This window comes from Ictalurus punctatus, chromosome 15 (genome assembly GCF_001660625.3).
Source record: "Ictalurus punctatus breed USDA103 chromosome 15, Coco_2.0, whole genome shotgun sequence".
NCBI lineage: Eukaryota > Metazoa > Chordata > Actinopteri > Siluriformes > Ictaluridae > Ictalurus > Ictalurus punctatus.
In genome coordinates, this window is record NC_030430.2 from 6,808,211 (window position 1) to 6,820,930 (window position 12,720).

At 41.0% G+C, this 12,720-nt stretch overlaps 2 protein-coding genes across 2 annotated transcripts in view; both read right to left on the reverse strand.

Moving 5' to 3' along the window:
- Positions 1–832: 832 nt before the first annotated feature.
- fbxo30b (F-box protein 30b) lies at positions 833–7,627 on the reverse strand. Its single transcript, XM_017488056.3, has 3 exons — positions 7,469–7,627; positions 2,885–5,300; positions 833–2,688 (listed from the first exon to the last, which is right to left on the reverse strand). The coding sequence occupies exons 2-3, from the start codon at positions 5,240–5,242 to the stop codon at positions 2,485–2,487; spliced, it is 2,562 nt and encodes an 853-aa protein (XP_017343545.1). The 5' UTR covers positions 5,243–5,300; positions 7,469–7,627; the 3' UTR covers positions 833–2,484.
- A 3,847-nt stretch (positions 7,628–11,474) lies between these two features.
- LOC108276481 (uncharacterized) overlaps positions 11,475–12,720 on the reverse strand; it is a 37,297-nt gene continuing 36,051 nt past the window's right edge. Inside the window, exon 56 of the mRNA XM_017488188.3 lies at positions 11,475–11,884. Coding sequence (XP_017343677.1) covers positions 11,610–11,884 — 275 coding nt within the window. The 3' untranslated portion in view covers positions 11,475–11,609. The remainder of the gene's footprint in view (positions 11,885–12,720) is intronic.

Consider the following 12,720-nt stretch of genomic DNA (forward strand, 5'->3'; position numbering starts at 1 on the left):
ATATTTTTACATTAGAAAAGACAATGATCATTGGATAATGTGTTTTTACAGTAATTCAGTTCAATTTATTTCAGCTTTATTTATATAGCCAGCTGGACTGTAATTCACCCAGATTCTTCTGGAAGCTGTGGAAAGTCACCCCATTCTGAGCTAACATATCCAGCACTGTAGCTACTCTCTGGTTTGATGAGCTACCTTCAGCTAAAAATACTTTATATAAACACATGCTAGTTCAGAAAACTAAGTTTATCAGCTAAAGTACTTTGACCCCTGAAATACTTTGCTGGGTCCACATCTGGAATACGGTCCATCAGTTGATGCCTCAGGTTTAGAGCAGCAGATAGGTGACAGTGAATACCTGACAAAATGGTCAAGTGTGAAGGTACACGGCAGGTTTAAGAAAAAGATTTCATAACTAGTTTCGGACCTTACATGACAATGCAGATATGGGAACAGATTTTATTATTATTATTATTTAAATGGGCAACCATGACTGATGGAGAAACTACACACGGAACTGGAAGGTTAGCGTTCAGTGTTGTGCAACTTTATTTCCACAAACATAAACTCAAGCAAGGCTGTCTGGACCCACCCAAGCAAACGTGACCTTTCTGAGTAAAGGCTACATTTTAGATGGATCACAGTTCATCAGCTTCGAGAAATCAGTCTAATGTTCCAGATTGTTTATGAGATGCAATGTAAAATGGCAGACATTTGCGGTCACTTGATTCTTGTAATGTTTAAATGACTTGAGTGTGTTCCCTCAATCACATTAGTTTCGTTACAGGTAGCATGCTCCTGTTGAGCCGTAAAACACCAGCAGGGTCAAAGATGATAAAATATCTTTTTATTCAACACAACCAAAAACCACATGCAGATTATATAGGTCCAGACTATATAACATCCTGGCTTAATCTCTCCAGATCATTGGTGCCGGCGCACTTGGTCAGGCAAACACTTTTTCCTTCTTCTTCAGCAGCAGCAAGAATTAAAAAACAAAAACAAACAAACAAACAAACAAACAAACCCCCCACAACACTCCATAAGGCCTTCATTGGGATTACGCAGACAAACACAAAAAATTGGCTTTGGGGTTATGAGCTAAATCAGTGCTTTTCAATCCCAATCCTCAATCTGATTCAGCTCTGGATGTGCTTAAAAAAATTTAACGGAAAGCTGAGAGACGCAAAAACGAAGTGTGCACGGATGAAAGGAAGGAAACCAAACTCTCATTACCCAACAGATTAACTGCAGTGTAACGCTTTTGGAAATGTGATAATCCACAAACGTTCTCATTCAACATGCACTCCTCAACTTAGGACATGGAGATATAAAACATTCAGCACGTAAACGTTGACGTTATGAGTGTTTACAATATTTAGGAAGATGCTATATTATATCATGCTTTTGAAAATGTATTAAGTGCTTGTGGAGTGTCTTTTAAAAGTGAACCCTCATTTTCTCCTCAAATAAGCGATGGATGATGACAATGATGCCAGTCTCTGGGTTGTACATACATTGACAGCTAATACTGTGAGAAAGTGAAACAAAAGTGTATTCGGATGGAAATAGCAAACGTGTGTGTGTGTGTGTGTGTGTGTGGAGTATGACATCCAGTCAATGTAATTGCCAAACTCTGATCCTAAGTCGACACCTTTACTCATGAAATCCTTTTTATTACACAGAATCACAGAGGTTGGGTGTTAGATTAGGATCAGCTGTTGGTCATCAAAACAAAAACTGAAAATGTATTAAAAATCAGCACAAGATCACAGGTTTTGCGAGTCCTGGAGTACCCTCTGCCCTGCATATTTCTGTGTTTTCCCTGCTCGAATACATCTGATTCAATTAATGAGTTAATTAATTAAGAACCCTTCCTGAGTTGTGGGGGGTTGAGTGGAAGAGGGGTTACTTCCTGAGTAGGACAGAGGGAACTCCAGGGACAGGGTTGGGAATCTGTGCAGTAGATTACTAACAATGAATGACAGCTGGTAGTGAGAAGGTATCACCACTTTTAAATGTAGTCGAAACCATCTCTCTTTCACCGTTAGCTCCATCGGTGCTTGTTCTGGAAAGACGTCTCCTCCTGTAAGGGTCTTGTCCGATCGTATCAACCGGCGCGTACGGGCATAACGCAACACAGCATTCGATGGAAACTAATACGCAGTTTAAGGCTCTTTGTTTGATTCCGCTCGATTGAGTAAAATTTTTTGTCATTTTAGTGTTACCTCATGGGCAGAACAGCTTTAGACGTTCCCCCACATTTCTGTGAGAAACAAGGCAAACACTGAAAATCTCTCTCAGTGCACGTGTCGTTAAACCTGATCATAAACCAAGCAGGTGTTAGATTTATATACCATATATTTATATAAAAATAATTTTAACTCAAAAAAAATAATTCGTCTTATGTACACCGCGATGGATATTATTGATTAAATAGGTTAGGTTAGGTTGTGCTATAGCTCTTGCGCTCGGTCGTTGTCGTTATAATACTGGCTTGAGGACAGAACGGAGCGATCGCCCTCCTCGGGTAAGCTCCCTGGTCGTGCACATGCATGGCAATGGCACGGCCTCCACCTGTCTATGGACCTCATTATATGGACAGCGTTTCAGGTGGTCCGCCATGCTGGAAATGTCTGCAAACTCCCACCTGGTCACGGGACTGAAGGCTGTACTGAATCGCCACACCTGCAGGAAAGACGCGTTACATGTAGACCTGCTACTTTGATTTACTGCAAAACATTCTGACAATAGAATTTAGCTCATTTAGCATGGACATTTGATTTATATTAAGCTGAAGTGAAAAAGGCAGTGAAGACTATGAAAAAAAACAGAATCTTTGTAGACTAAACATAGCCAAGACAACATGTCCACTATGGCCTACCTTGTCTTTTATCTGCCAGGATTGCGTCCCATCAGGATACTGCCTCTTTTCCCACTGTACCACCACCATCCCCCGTGTCTGCAGCAGACTAGCGCACACATCCCTCATGCTACGCGACACCATGGACAGCTGGCACAGGCTGAAGCCATCCAAGAACCGTGCCACATGCTGCAGGATCTCAAAGGGCAACGCACTCAGCCGATCACACCCCGGCTCTGGTACTATTTCCACTATGGGCTGAACCCCAAATGACCTGAGGTGTCGGTCATGGACGACCTTTGATCCCTGCCTGGATGGGCAGAACCTGCGCTGGGAATAGGTGCAGCCATAATAGGCGAGCGGGCAGCGGTGCTCCATCCAACCGTTCAGCCCTGAGTGGATGTCTCCATGGACATTGCGGAAGTGCGAGAGGAACTCTTCTCGGCGGAACAGCTGGCCACATTCAAACGTGAACATGGAGCCTTCACGTGGGGCCCAGCTGGGTCGCGGCATTAGCTGCTCCAGGGTCAAATCTAATCGTAAAGTACAAAAGGGACTTGGCTGTGACAGACGGGGTGCTGCTCGGTCACAGGCCGAAGCAGACGCCACCTCGCCAACCATGGTGCTGGTTGCCAAGATGGCAGCAGGGAAACTGAAGGTCTGAGTGCCAAAATCGACACGTGAGCCGCCAAAGGCATAGACGGTGTCAGAGATTCTGCGGGTGCGTTGTGACTCCTCTAGGCAAAAGAGCAGCGCCGCAGCTGTGAAGTCGATCTCACCAAGGCCCAAGGGGTCATCCTGAGGCTCCTGCTCCAGATCGGACGTGTCCACAGCTTTGTCCTCCATCTTACAGCGGTGCTGTCTCTGTGGGAAGCTCTCAGCGAAGCAACCCTTCCGTCCATTAAGTGCAAGAGGCATAAAATTTCTGAGCAACTGAAGGTTTTGGAGTTTTCTCTCAAAAGCCTTATCCTCAAAGTCTAACGGTATGGAAGGCAGCACAATGTCTCTCGGAACAACCAGAGCCTGGGCGTGCACAGGCGGCTGTAACAGAGGAGCTTCGGATTCGGACGCCTCCTGCATTACAACAGTGGCGAGATCATGTCTCACTTCTGGTCTGTGCGGAATTAACGGACCAACACACTCCAGAGAACCATCATGCTCTGAAAATTCATCTAACTCTGCTGGTTCCTTAGCATGGTCCTGTGATTTTCTAGATGCTACAGCATTGTTACAGTTGTTACACAAACTTTGCTCATCCTCATCTCTTGGTCTGTTTGATGATTCTGTGCAAAGTTCTTCAGTACGGTGGCCTGGAAGTTTGTCGAAATCCCCATCACCAATTCCACCAACTGCCCCAAACTCAACCTCATTTTCAGAGGTAATATCCTTCATTTCGATGTCTGAACATTCAACAGTATCTGGCTGATGGATTCCACCATTGGTCTTGCTGACTATACAGCTTGGCTCAGAGCCTTTGACAGCATCTCCAAGTGCACCAAGAGCAGAGACCAAGCTTCTCCCCAATTCCATCAAGGTTTGGTGATGTTGTGGCTGCAATTCCTCGTTTAAACCACTAACCCCACTGGCTATTTTACCACAGTTGGACCCAGTGTCATCTTTCATAAGCAACACTTCATGTAACGCTCCATTTAACTCTGGTTGCAATGCTGAAACGCTCGTAGTCTGACACTGTGTGTCTGATGCGTCGAGGTGTATCAGAACATTCAGAGCGGCAGACAGGCTTTTGGTCGTCTCTACCGTGGTTTGGTACAGTTCACCATAATGCTCCTCGTTCAATCCGTTAATCCCATTGCTGATTACGTCTTTTGAGCAACACGACACAGATGCCGCATCCATGTCCTCCTCGAGACCCATGGTGGGAACCGTAACATCTGCAATAACGCTAGGCTTTTCACACATCTCCACAAGCTGCGGTTTTCTCTCAGGGCAATTCGTGGGTGCAAGAGATACAAGTTTGAGTGAGGCCAGCATGGTGCGCTGGTCCTGCAAGGCGAGAGCCATGTCTAGCTGTTCTTCCTCATCTGCGTCCCGACTCAACCTCTCGTAGGAGCGGTAGTCCTCATCGTTCACCGGCCACCGGTTCCACTCCATGGTGCAACACACAACGCCAGCTGGACACACCTCGAGATGCTCCGCCAGCTTCCCTCGGGCCAGTGTGAAAGGGCAGCCGATGCCGTGGTTGAGGCACGGTACCCTCTCAAGTGGGCACAGCAACCGATGTTCATCTACTTTACAGCTGTGAAAAACAGCGCCGCAAACCAGCGGGCAGGCAACGAGGTCACAGGAAGTGCCAGGCTCGGGCTTGACCATGCACCGCCGACTCACACACGAAACACAGTGAGTATGGAGCTCTTCCATTTTCAAGACAGCCAAGGCAGGCAGGATGGCTGAAGCCCAAGTCTCTGTTTTAAAATGTCTGTAAGACAATAAAAGAGGGGAAAAAAACAGAACTGTGTAAACTTTGGACTGCTTTCACATCTAGCTTGTATTGATGTGTAGCTGTGAGGGATTTTAGTTTGGGGGCAAATATATTCTGTTCAAATAATATCCACGAGTGTGTTTACGGTCAGGGGGTGCGTAACCAGGCAACGCCATTCTCGTCCATTACGTGACGTGTTAGTATGTCCCAGTACTTGAGTACTATTTTGCTACAAACTCATATGTACATACATACTTTTTCTTCACAGAAAGATTACATACTTTTAGTGTATAGTATAAGTAGGAGAATTGGGATGCTGCGAATATCTCAGACACTATTTCTGGAAATTATCAAGCAACTCTGAGATTACCCATCAGTTAGCTATATTCATTGGTGATGCACTGCTGAAAATTGTCACAAAATGGTTTTCAGTCAAAAAAAAAAAAAAAGGCAGGCAATGAAAATGTTGTCTGTGTGGAAACATTTCATGGTTTCTATGAAGAACATTAGATTTGTAAATTTGTAGATTTTTTGGACTTTATGGCACTCAGTAGATGCCCTTATCCACAGTGACTTATGGTACTTTTCCACCGCACGGTACAGCTCGGCTCGTTTTTTTGGAGGCTCTCCACTGTGGATAGTACCTGGTACTTTCTCGTAGTACAACCTCGGTCGAGGTTCCAAGCGAGCAGAGCCGATACTAAACGCGAGCCATGCACCGAAGGATTAAGGATTCTCTTTAACGAGCCGTTCTGTATTGTGCCTGAATAAATGTCTGTTATTTATTACATACACTGCATACGGTAATAATATACTAACTGAAAATTATGTATCATTTCATCTCAGTACAGATAAAATTACAACAAACGTTTCCTTCTGAGATTTTTACATCTCGCTTGTTACCGATTTCCGAACAGGCATTTGTCAAGTCGCTCCTGTCGTGGCCAAATGTAACGTAGTCATCCAAAGCGCTACGTAGGTTCTCGAACGCCGTCCATAAGAACGCGACAGCCTTAACAGGGTCCGTGTTTAATGAGCGTGTATTTGTACAGGGTTCCGATAATATGACGTTATTCCTGCATGAAGGCGAGTGGAAGACCGCGCCCACGTTGAGGCGGAAGTGGAAAGCAAGCTCAGAAAAGTAAACCGAGTCGAAGTGGAAAAGTGGCTTTACATTTATCTAATAATGGCAGTGTTGGGATTTGAACTCACAACCTCAGTAGTCCAACCACGCATCCATAGCCATAATATATAACGGCTATAATATTTTGATTCAGTCATACTCGTGACATTTCTACAAATATACGACAATATTACATTCATCACTAACAGCGATTTAAAATGAGTGACACTTAACAGCAAAGCCAAAATAATTATACTATTTTTTTTTAATGCTTTTGCCTTAAGATTTTATGAATGCGCTATGATGTTTATTAGGATGCATTTTATTTTTGTCCTTTTTCTGACCCACATCTTTGATTCTCCAACACAGCACACACATGTACACCTGTAAAAACTTTGCACATTTCCTGTCTGTAATATTAGATTAATTCAAATGTGTTCAAAACAACTCAACCACCTGCTTAACATAAAAATCCCACTAGGAACCAGGATACAGGAGCTTCTTGATGTGCTGCTTTTATCAGTAAGTTTTAAAAGTGCATCGACTAGTTAAGGGAAACATAAATAAAAGCCAACCTAGTATGCTAACGTTATGTTATGATTAGCAGTAACTCTTGTTTGTTTTGACTACAGCCTTTGCTAGTGATTTGGTATCTTCGTTCAAAAACCTCACTTCTCTTTCAGGACAAATAAGTTTTCGGATCAAATCGCAATCTGCACTTTAAAATCAACAAGACAAATAAAATGTCTCAACGGTAACACAGATAAAATAGAAGCTCTTTTTTTAACCCAACCTATTCTGATAAACCCCGCCTCCTGCGCTAAGATTGGCTAGTACGATCCGGAGACAATAAACTGACACGGATTGACGCGTGAATTGTCCAATCAGCGCGCAGGCCGTCAGCCGGACCTAAGAAAAATCCAATCGTTAAGCAGGAGGCGGGGTTTGTCGGAATACGGGTAGTCACACAAATAACGCAGCCTGTTTGTTAGCTAAACTTTCTGGCTATAGTCCTGAGAGAAAAGTGTCTTTTTTTTCTTACCCAGAAATGTCAGCTACCCCCGGCTGTTCCTCGAAATATGTCCGCTACAAATCAGATACTGTAAAACAATAAACTTTGTGTTTTAACATAAATGATCATCATCATTACTCGCCCTGTGCCCTATCTTTCAATCTTCTCTCTCTCTCTCTCACTCTCTCTAAAAAAAAAAAAAAAAAAAAAAACGCTCCGTCGCTGTGGGCTGTGCCTGCCCCTCCCTCCAACTGAGACGCGCGTCGATGTCGTCATCACGTAAGCGTACGTCTGTTTGTACAGGACACAAGTCCTGCAGCCAGCATGGCCAGTACTCCGTGGACATAGAAGGCCATTGGGGTCAAAACACAAAAGCATAAGAAAGTTGTCCAAAAGCATTTCCGATGACGCCAGTTTGAAATGTAAAGCTGCCAAAAGTAAATGGCATGCTTGTACTTACTGAGTCTCCCGATAAAGCAAAGCAACAAGATATATACAGGAATGAACAACCAACGACTGATTGTCATTACCTGACCATTTAAACAAGACTGTGAGACTGTGAGTTTTCTGTTGACGTAAAACTTTTAACTGATGTGATATATCATTTCCTTGCTGATATGTAGTATGTTTATATGGGGTTAGAATTGTTTCATAATTCCAAATAAATAGATTGTGATTGGTCCGAGAGGGACTGTGCTACGATTGGTCACTGCAATGTGGCAGCTATCCGATTGGTTGAGTAGACGGTGGGCGGAGTCCAACTATATGTGTTCAATCTTGATGCTTGAAATGTTTCAAAATCCACAAATGCTTGCAGCGATCCACAAATGAATGACAGGCAGAGTTGAGTTTGTGACATTAAAACTATATACTGTAATTTCCGGACCATAAGCCGCTACTTTTTTCACACGCTTTGATCACTGCGGCTTAAACAATGATGCGGCTAATTTATGGATTTTTACGGGCTAACGAGCCTCATGCCGCCAAAACATTTATCCTCGTCACATAGGACCAATGAAATTACCGAACAGGTCACAGTGCACCAATGAAACTGTTCGAATTAAATCAAACGCACTCACACTAAATCAGTCATTTTGCGCTTCATGCACACACCCTCATCATGGAAAACACATGAAGAAATGCATATGATGCAGCTTTCAAGTTAAAGCTGATCGATATGGCTGTCGAAGAAGGAAATAGAGCTCAATGACGATCAATGACTTTTCCTGGTAGGCAACTATATTTTAAATTTTTTTTAACCAGCCACGTTACAGGCACTGTTCGGAAAAAAGCATTTACGGTACGTATTTAAAAGTTTAAAAAAAGTTAAAAGTTAAAAGTTAAAAAAATCTTTCTGTGTGACATCTTTCTGTGTAAATATGTCATGTTACAACGTGGACACCTGCGGCTTATAGACAAGTGCGGCCTATATATGTACAATTTTTTTTTTCTTTTTAAAGTTAGTGGGTGCGGCTTATATTCAGGTGCGCTCAATAATCCGAAAATTACGGTGTATATATATATATATATATATATATATATATATATATATATATATATATATATACCGTAATTTTATATATGTATATATATAAAATTTTATATATATATATATATATATATATATATATATATATATATATATATATATATATATATATATATATTTGTAACTCTCATTTTATTTATTTGTCAATTTAATTTATTTTTGTGAAACTATCAGCATATATTTGCAGATCTATTTATTTGGAATTATGAAACAATTCTAACCCCATAGGTTTATGCTAGAGATTCAGTGATTCAGTTTTCCATAGCTTGGATGCTTACAGTTACATTCTTAGCAGAAAGGTAGGAAATATTTAATCTTATCCACCTTTTTCCTGAATGCAGGAGTCTCGCCTGGCTTGTACCGGAAGCCTGTTTTACTTTTCTGGTTTCCGGTGTTTATAGTCAAATTAGCGTATGTTCCTAGCTGATAATGTGACATTAATGTGATCGCCTTTTGACAGTACCTCACCAGTCAAAGTTTAATGACTGGGTAGATAACATGAAACAATGTCCCGAGGTTAGCTGTATTGATATAATATTGATATTGATAGTTTTCTCTGAAGGTGTTGATGGCGAAGAACTCCAAAATTACAAAAGCACAGAATTATATAATGACCTGCACAGCAATAAAACAGACCAGGTTTTGTACAGGAAACAATGTGACTTTATTATTTTTTTTGAAAGCAGATGTAGAGCCGAGTCAGAAAGCTAGCCAGGTTAAACATGCAGCTTGGTTAACTAGCTTCCGCCACTTGGTAACAGGTGGGCGTTCCTATCCTAGATGCAGCTCTGCATCGGGGTGAAGTTCTGAGGACTTTTCTCCACAGAATGATAAGAGCACCCATATACCTTCTTTGGGGGGTATTTTAAGTTAAATGCTGCAAGCCATGCTCGTTTCCTCTTGTCAAACTTTAGCATAGAAAGCAAGGCATATGTCGCCAGACACGGACGTTCTTTTCGGTTTGCTGGTGCTCAAAACAAGTATTTTCCATGAATTTCTAAAGTTTATTGATGTTGTTGTGGCAGCCAATGACAGCAGAGCTTGATCCTGAGCTAATTTTTATTCTTACTAACACTCAAAAAGTTTCTGTTTAATTAATTCAGTCGTTCTCTTTAGCCAGTTTTAACAAGGGTTGAAATAGAGACCAGAACAGGATTACAGTACAACGGGTGTTAGAGTCCATCATGGTGGCACTCATTGGTTTCTTTGGGAAAAAGGTGGATAGTGTAGAATGCAAAGTTGGAGCAAGTCAAGCACTGTCTAAAACAGGGGTCGGGAAGCCAGTCTAATTCATAAATTGGTTGAAAACTACATATCCACTGTCTGTTTTCAGTTTTTTAACAAAGGTAAAATGGCTAAAAATCAAAAAGATGATGAGTATCGATCTTTCCAGTCCGAACAGACAGTCAAATTTGAATTTGTGGAAGTCACGAAAAATGGTAAGTAGTGTGTTCAGTTTACTCTTACTTACGTACTGCATTTTGTATTGAGCTACCATTTGATGAAGCTATCATAGTTGGTTAAATTATGTCCAAGTGCCACCTACAGGCCTATTAGGTGTAGTGTACCTGTTAGGTCAAGGACACGCAAAAATGTGAAATGGCTTTTATTACATTACCACTTTTGATAATTATGCATTAATAGTAAAGATAATAACTATAATAATAAGAAGAAACATATAAAAAATGCCCAAAAGATACATTAACTTTTCTCTGGGTCTTTAAAGAAAAAAATCAACTTTTTTGCCAGCTGAAAAGGTTCCCGACCTCTGATCTAAAACATTCTTAGTATGTTTCACTGCTAAGAATGCTCACCTACATTGGACAGATTGGAAACCGTTCCAGTATAATATACATTTAAATGTATTTCTAGACCTTTAATATTAATATTATTTTCCTACAAGGTGTCCAAAAAAACTGGCAGTATAATTGAACGTCTCTCTGTGGAATTCGGTTATACATGAAGAAACTTTGCACATACAACACAGACTGGCTCATTATAGAGAAAGGACTATTTTATATAACAGGAAATATTAATATTCCTTTAGTCATTCACTTCTGACTTAATGAAAAGTCAGTAAACTGTATAGGGCATCTACAAGGCAATACAATATGTAGCTTAAAAACATATTACTTGATAAACAGTATTTTATTTGCTCTTTCTATATATGCAGTATTCGTACATTATTAATTGAAATGTTCTTATTAAACAAAGTGACTATGCTTATATTAATAATATAATAGTTTACAAAATTTCCATTGGACATGGCTGAAATAAAATCTATTTTAATAGAGGCTTTAGCTTATATGTTCTACTGAAGACTTAAAGAATTCAAATCAAACCATCTAATCAGCCCTTTTCATTAGAAATGTGTGGATAGGTATATTTTGGTGTTTAAGTCTTGCTTCTATAATGACAATCACAGTTTTTGAATGTGAAATACAGTGTTGCATCTAGACGAACCATGGTAGTGCTAGAAACAAAAAATCTTGTAATATTTTCATGGTTTATTTGGTTTCATTATATTTCTCCTAAGTAGCTAATGACAGCAGATATTCTAAAAGCAGGGATGAACAGGTAGCCATATTACTTTTCCCACGCAGACATGTAGGTTCTTGTGATTCACATTGAAACACCAGTGGTGATGCACTCTGTTGTGGAGTAGGTATGTTGGGTAATGGAGCACTTGGCTGACAGGGTGAAGCAGTAGCGTGTGTCCGGTTTAAGGTCGGGGACATCCAAGGCCTCGCCTTGAACGGTCAGTTCTACCTTGAAGGGATGAGATTCAGTGTCTTCCCACACAATCAGGTTGTAATTACTTGCACAAGTGACTGGAGCCCACTTAATGTGCAGGGTCACATTGTCCATGACCTTGACTTCCAGCACCAGTGGCACATCTGCAACAGGGATTATTTTTCAATTGTTTTGATAGAAATTTGCTCTCTGAGACATTTTTTCAATAAAAAATTATTATTATTTTTTTCCAGTTGTTTGTTGCAGCCCTAATCTAATGTAATGATCATTCCCTGTAGACATCTAAATGGATCTCTAATAATGAACTGATTACTTAAACATTACAATTAAACATAACATTGCTTCTGTCAGCCAATCAGCTTTCAGAAAGCATTTGGTATGTTTAGAATTGACCTATCGTGACAAAACCTAAACAATACGACCATCCTCGGTCTCTTTAGTGTTCTAAAGGGGGCAGTAGTGGCTTGGCAGTTAAGGATCTGAGCTCAGAGCCACAGCACTGCCAGGCTCTGGGTTATTGATCGGAAGGTCAGGGGTTCAAGCCCCAGCACTGCCAAGCTGCCACTGTTTGGCCCTTGAGCAAGGCCCTTAACCCTCTCTGTGCCAGGGGCACTGTATCATAGCTGACCCTGCGCTCTGACCCCAAGTTCCTGACATGCTGGGGTATGCGAAGAAAAGAATTTCACTGTGCTATAATGTATATGTGTTCAATAAAAGACTCATCACTCATTATTTGCAAAGCGTGCTTGGACCCCACAGCTTGCAGCTATATCATATTCAATTTTATTATTTCAGTTTCACTTGCGGCATTTTTAAATATCATAAACTGACAGTACTAACTCCTCATCATTACAAATAATCTAATAAGTAAACTAATGATTATTCCCTGTTCTAATAACAATAACCGATTTCATTGACAAACTGTTAAACACCTCCTTACAGAAAACTTCACCATATCACTGATTAGAAGTCTTTGTAA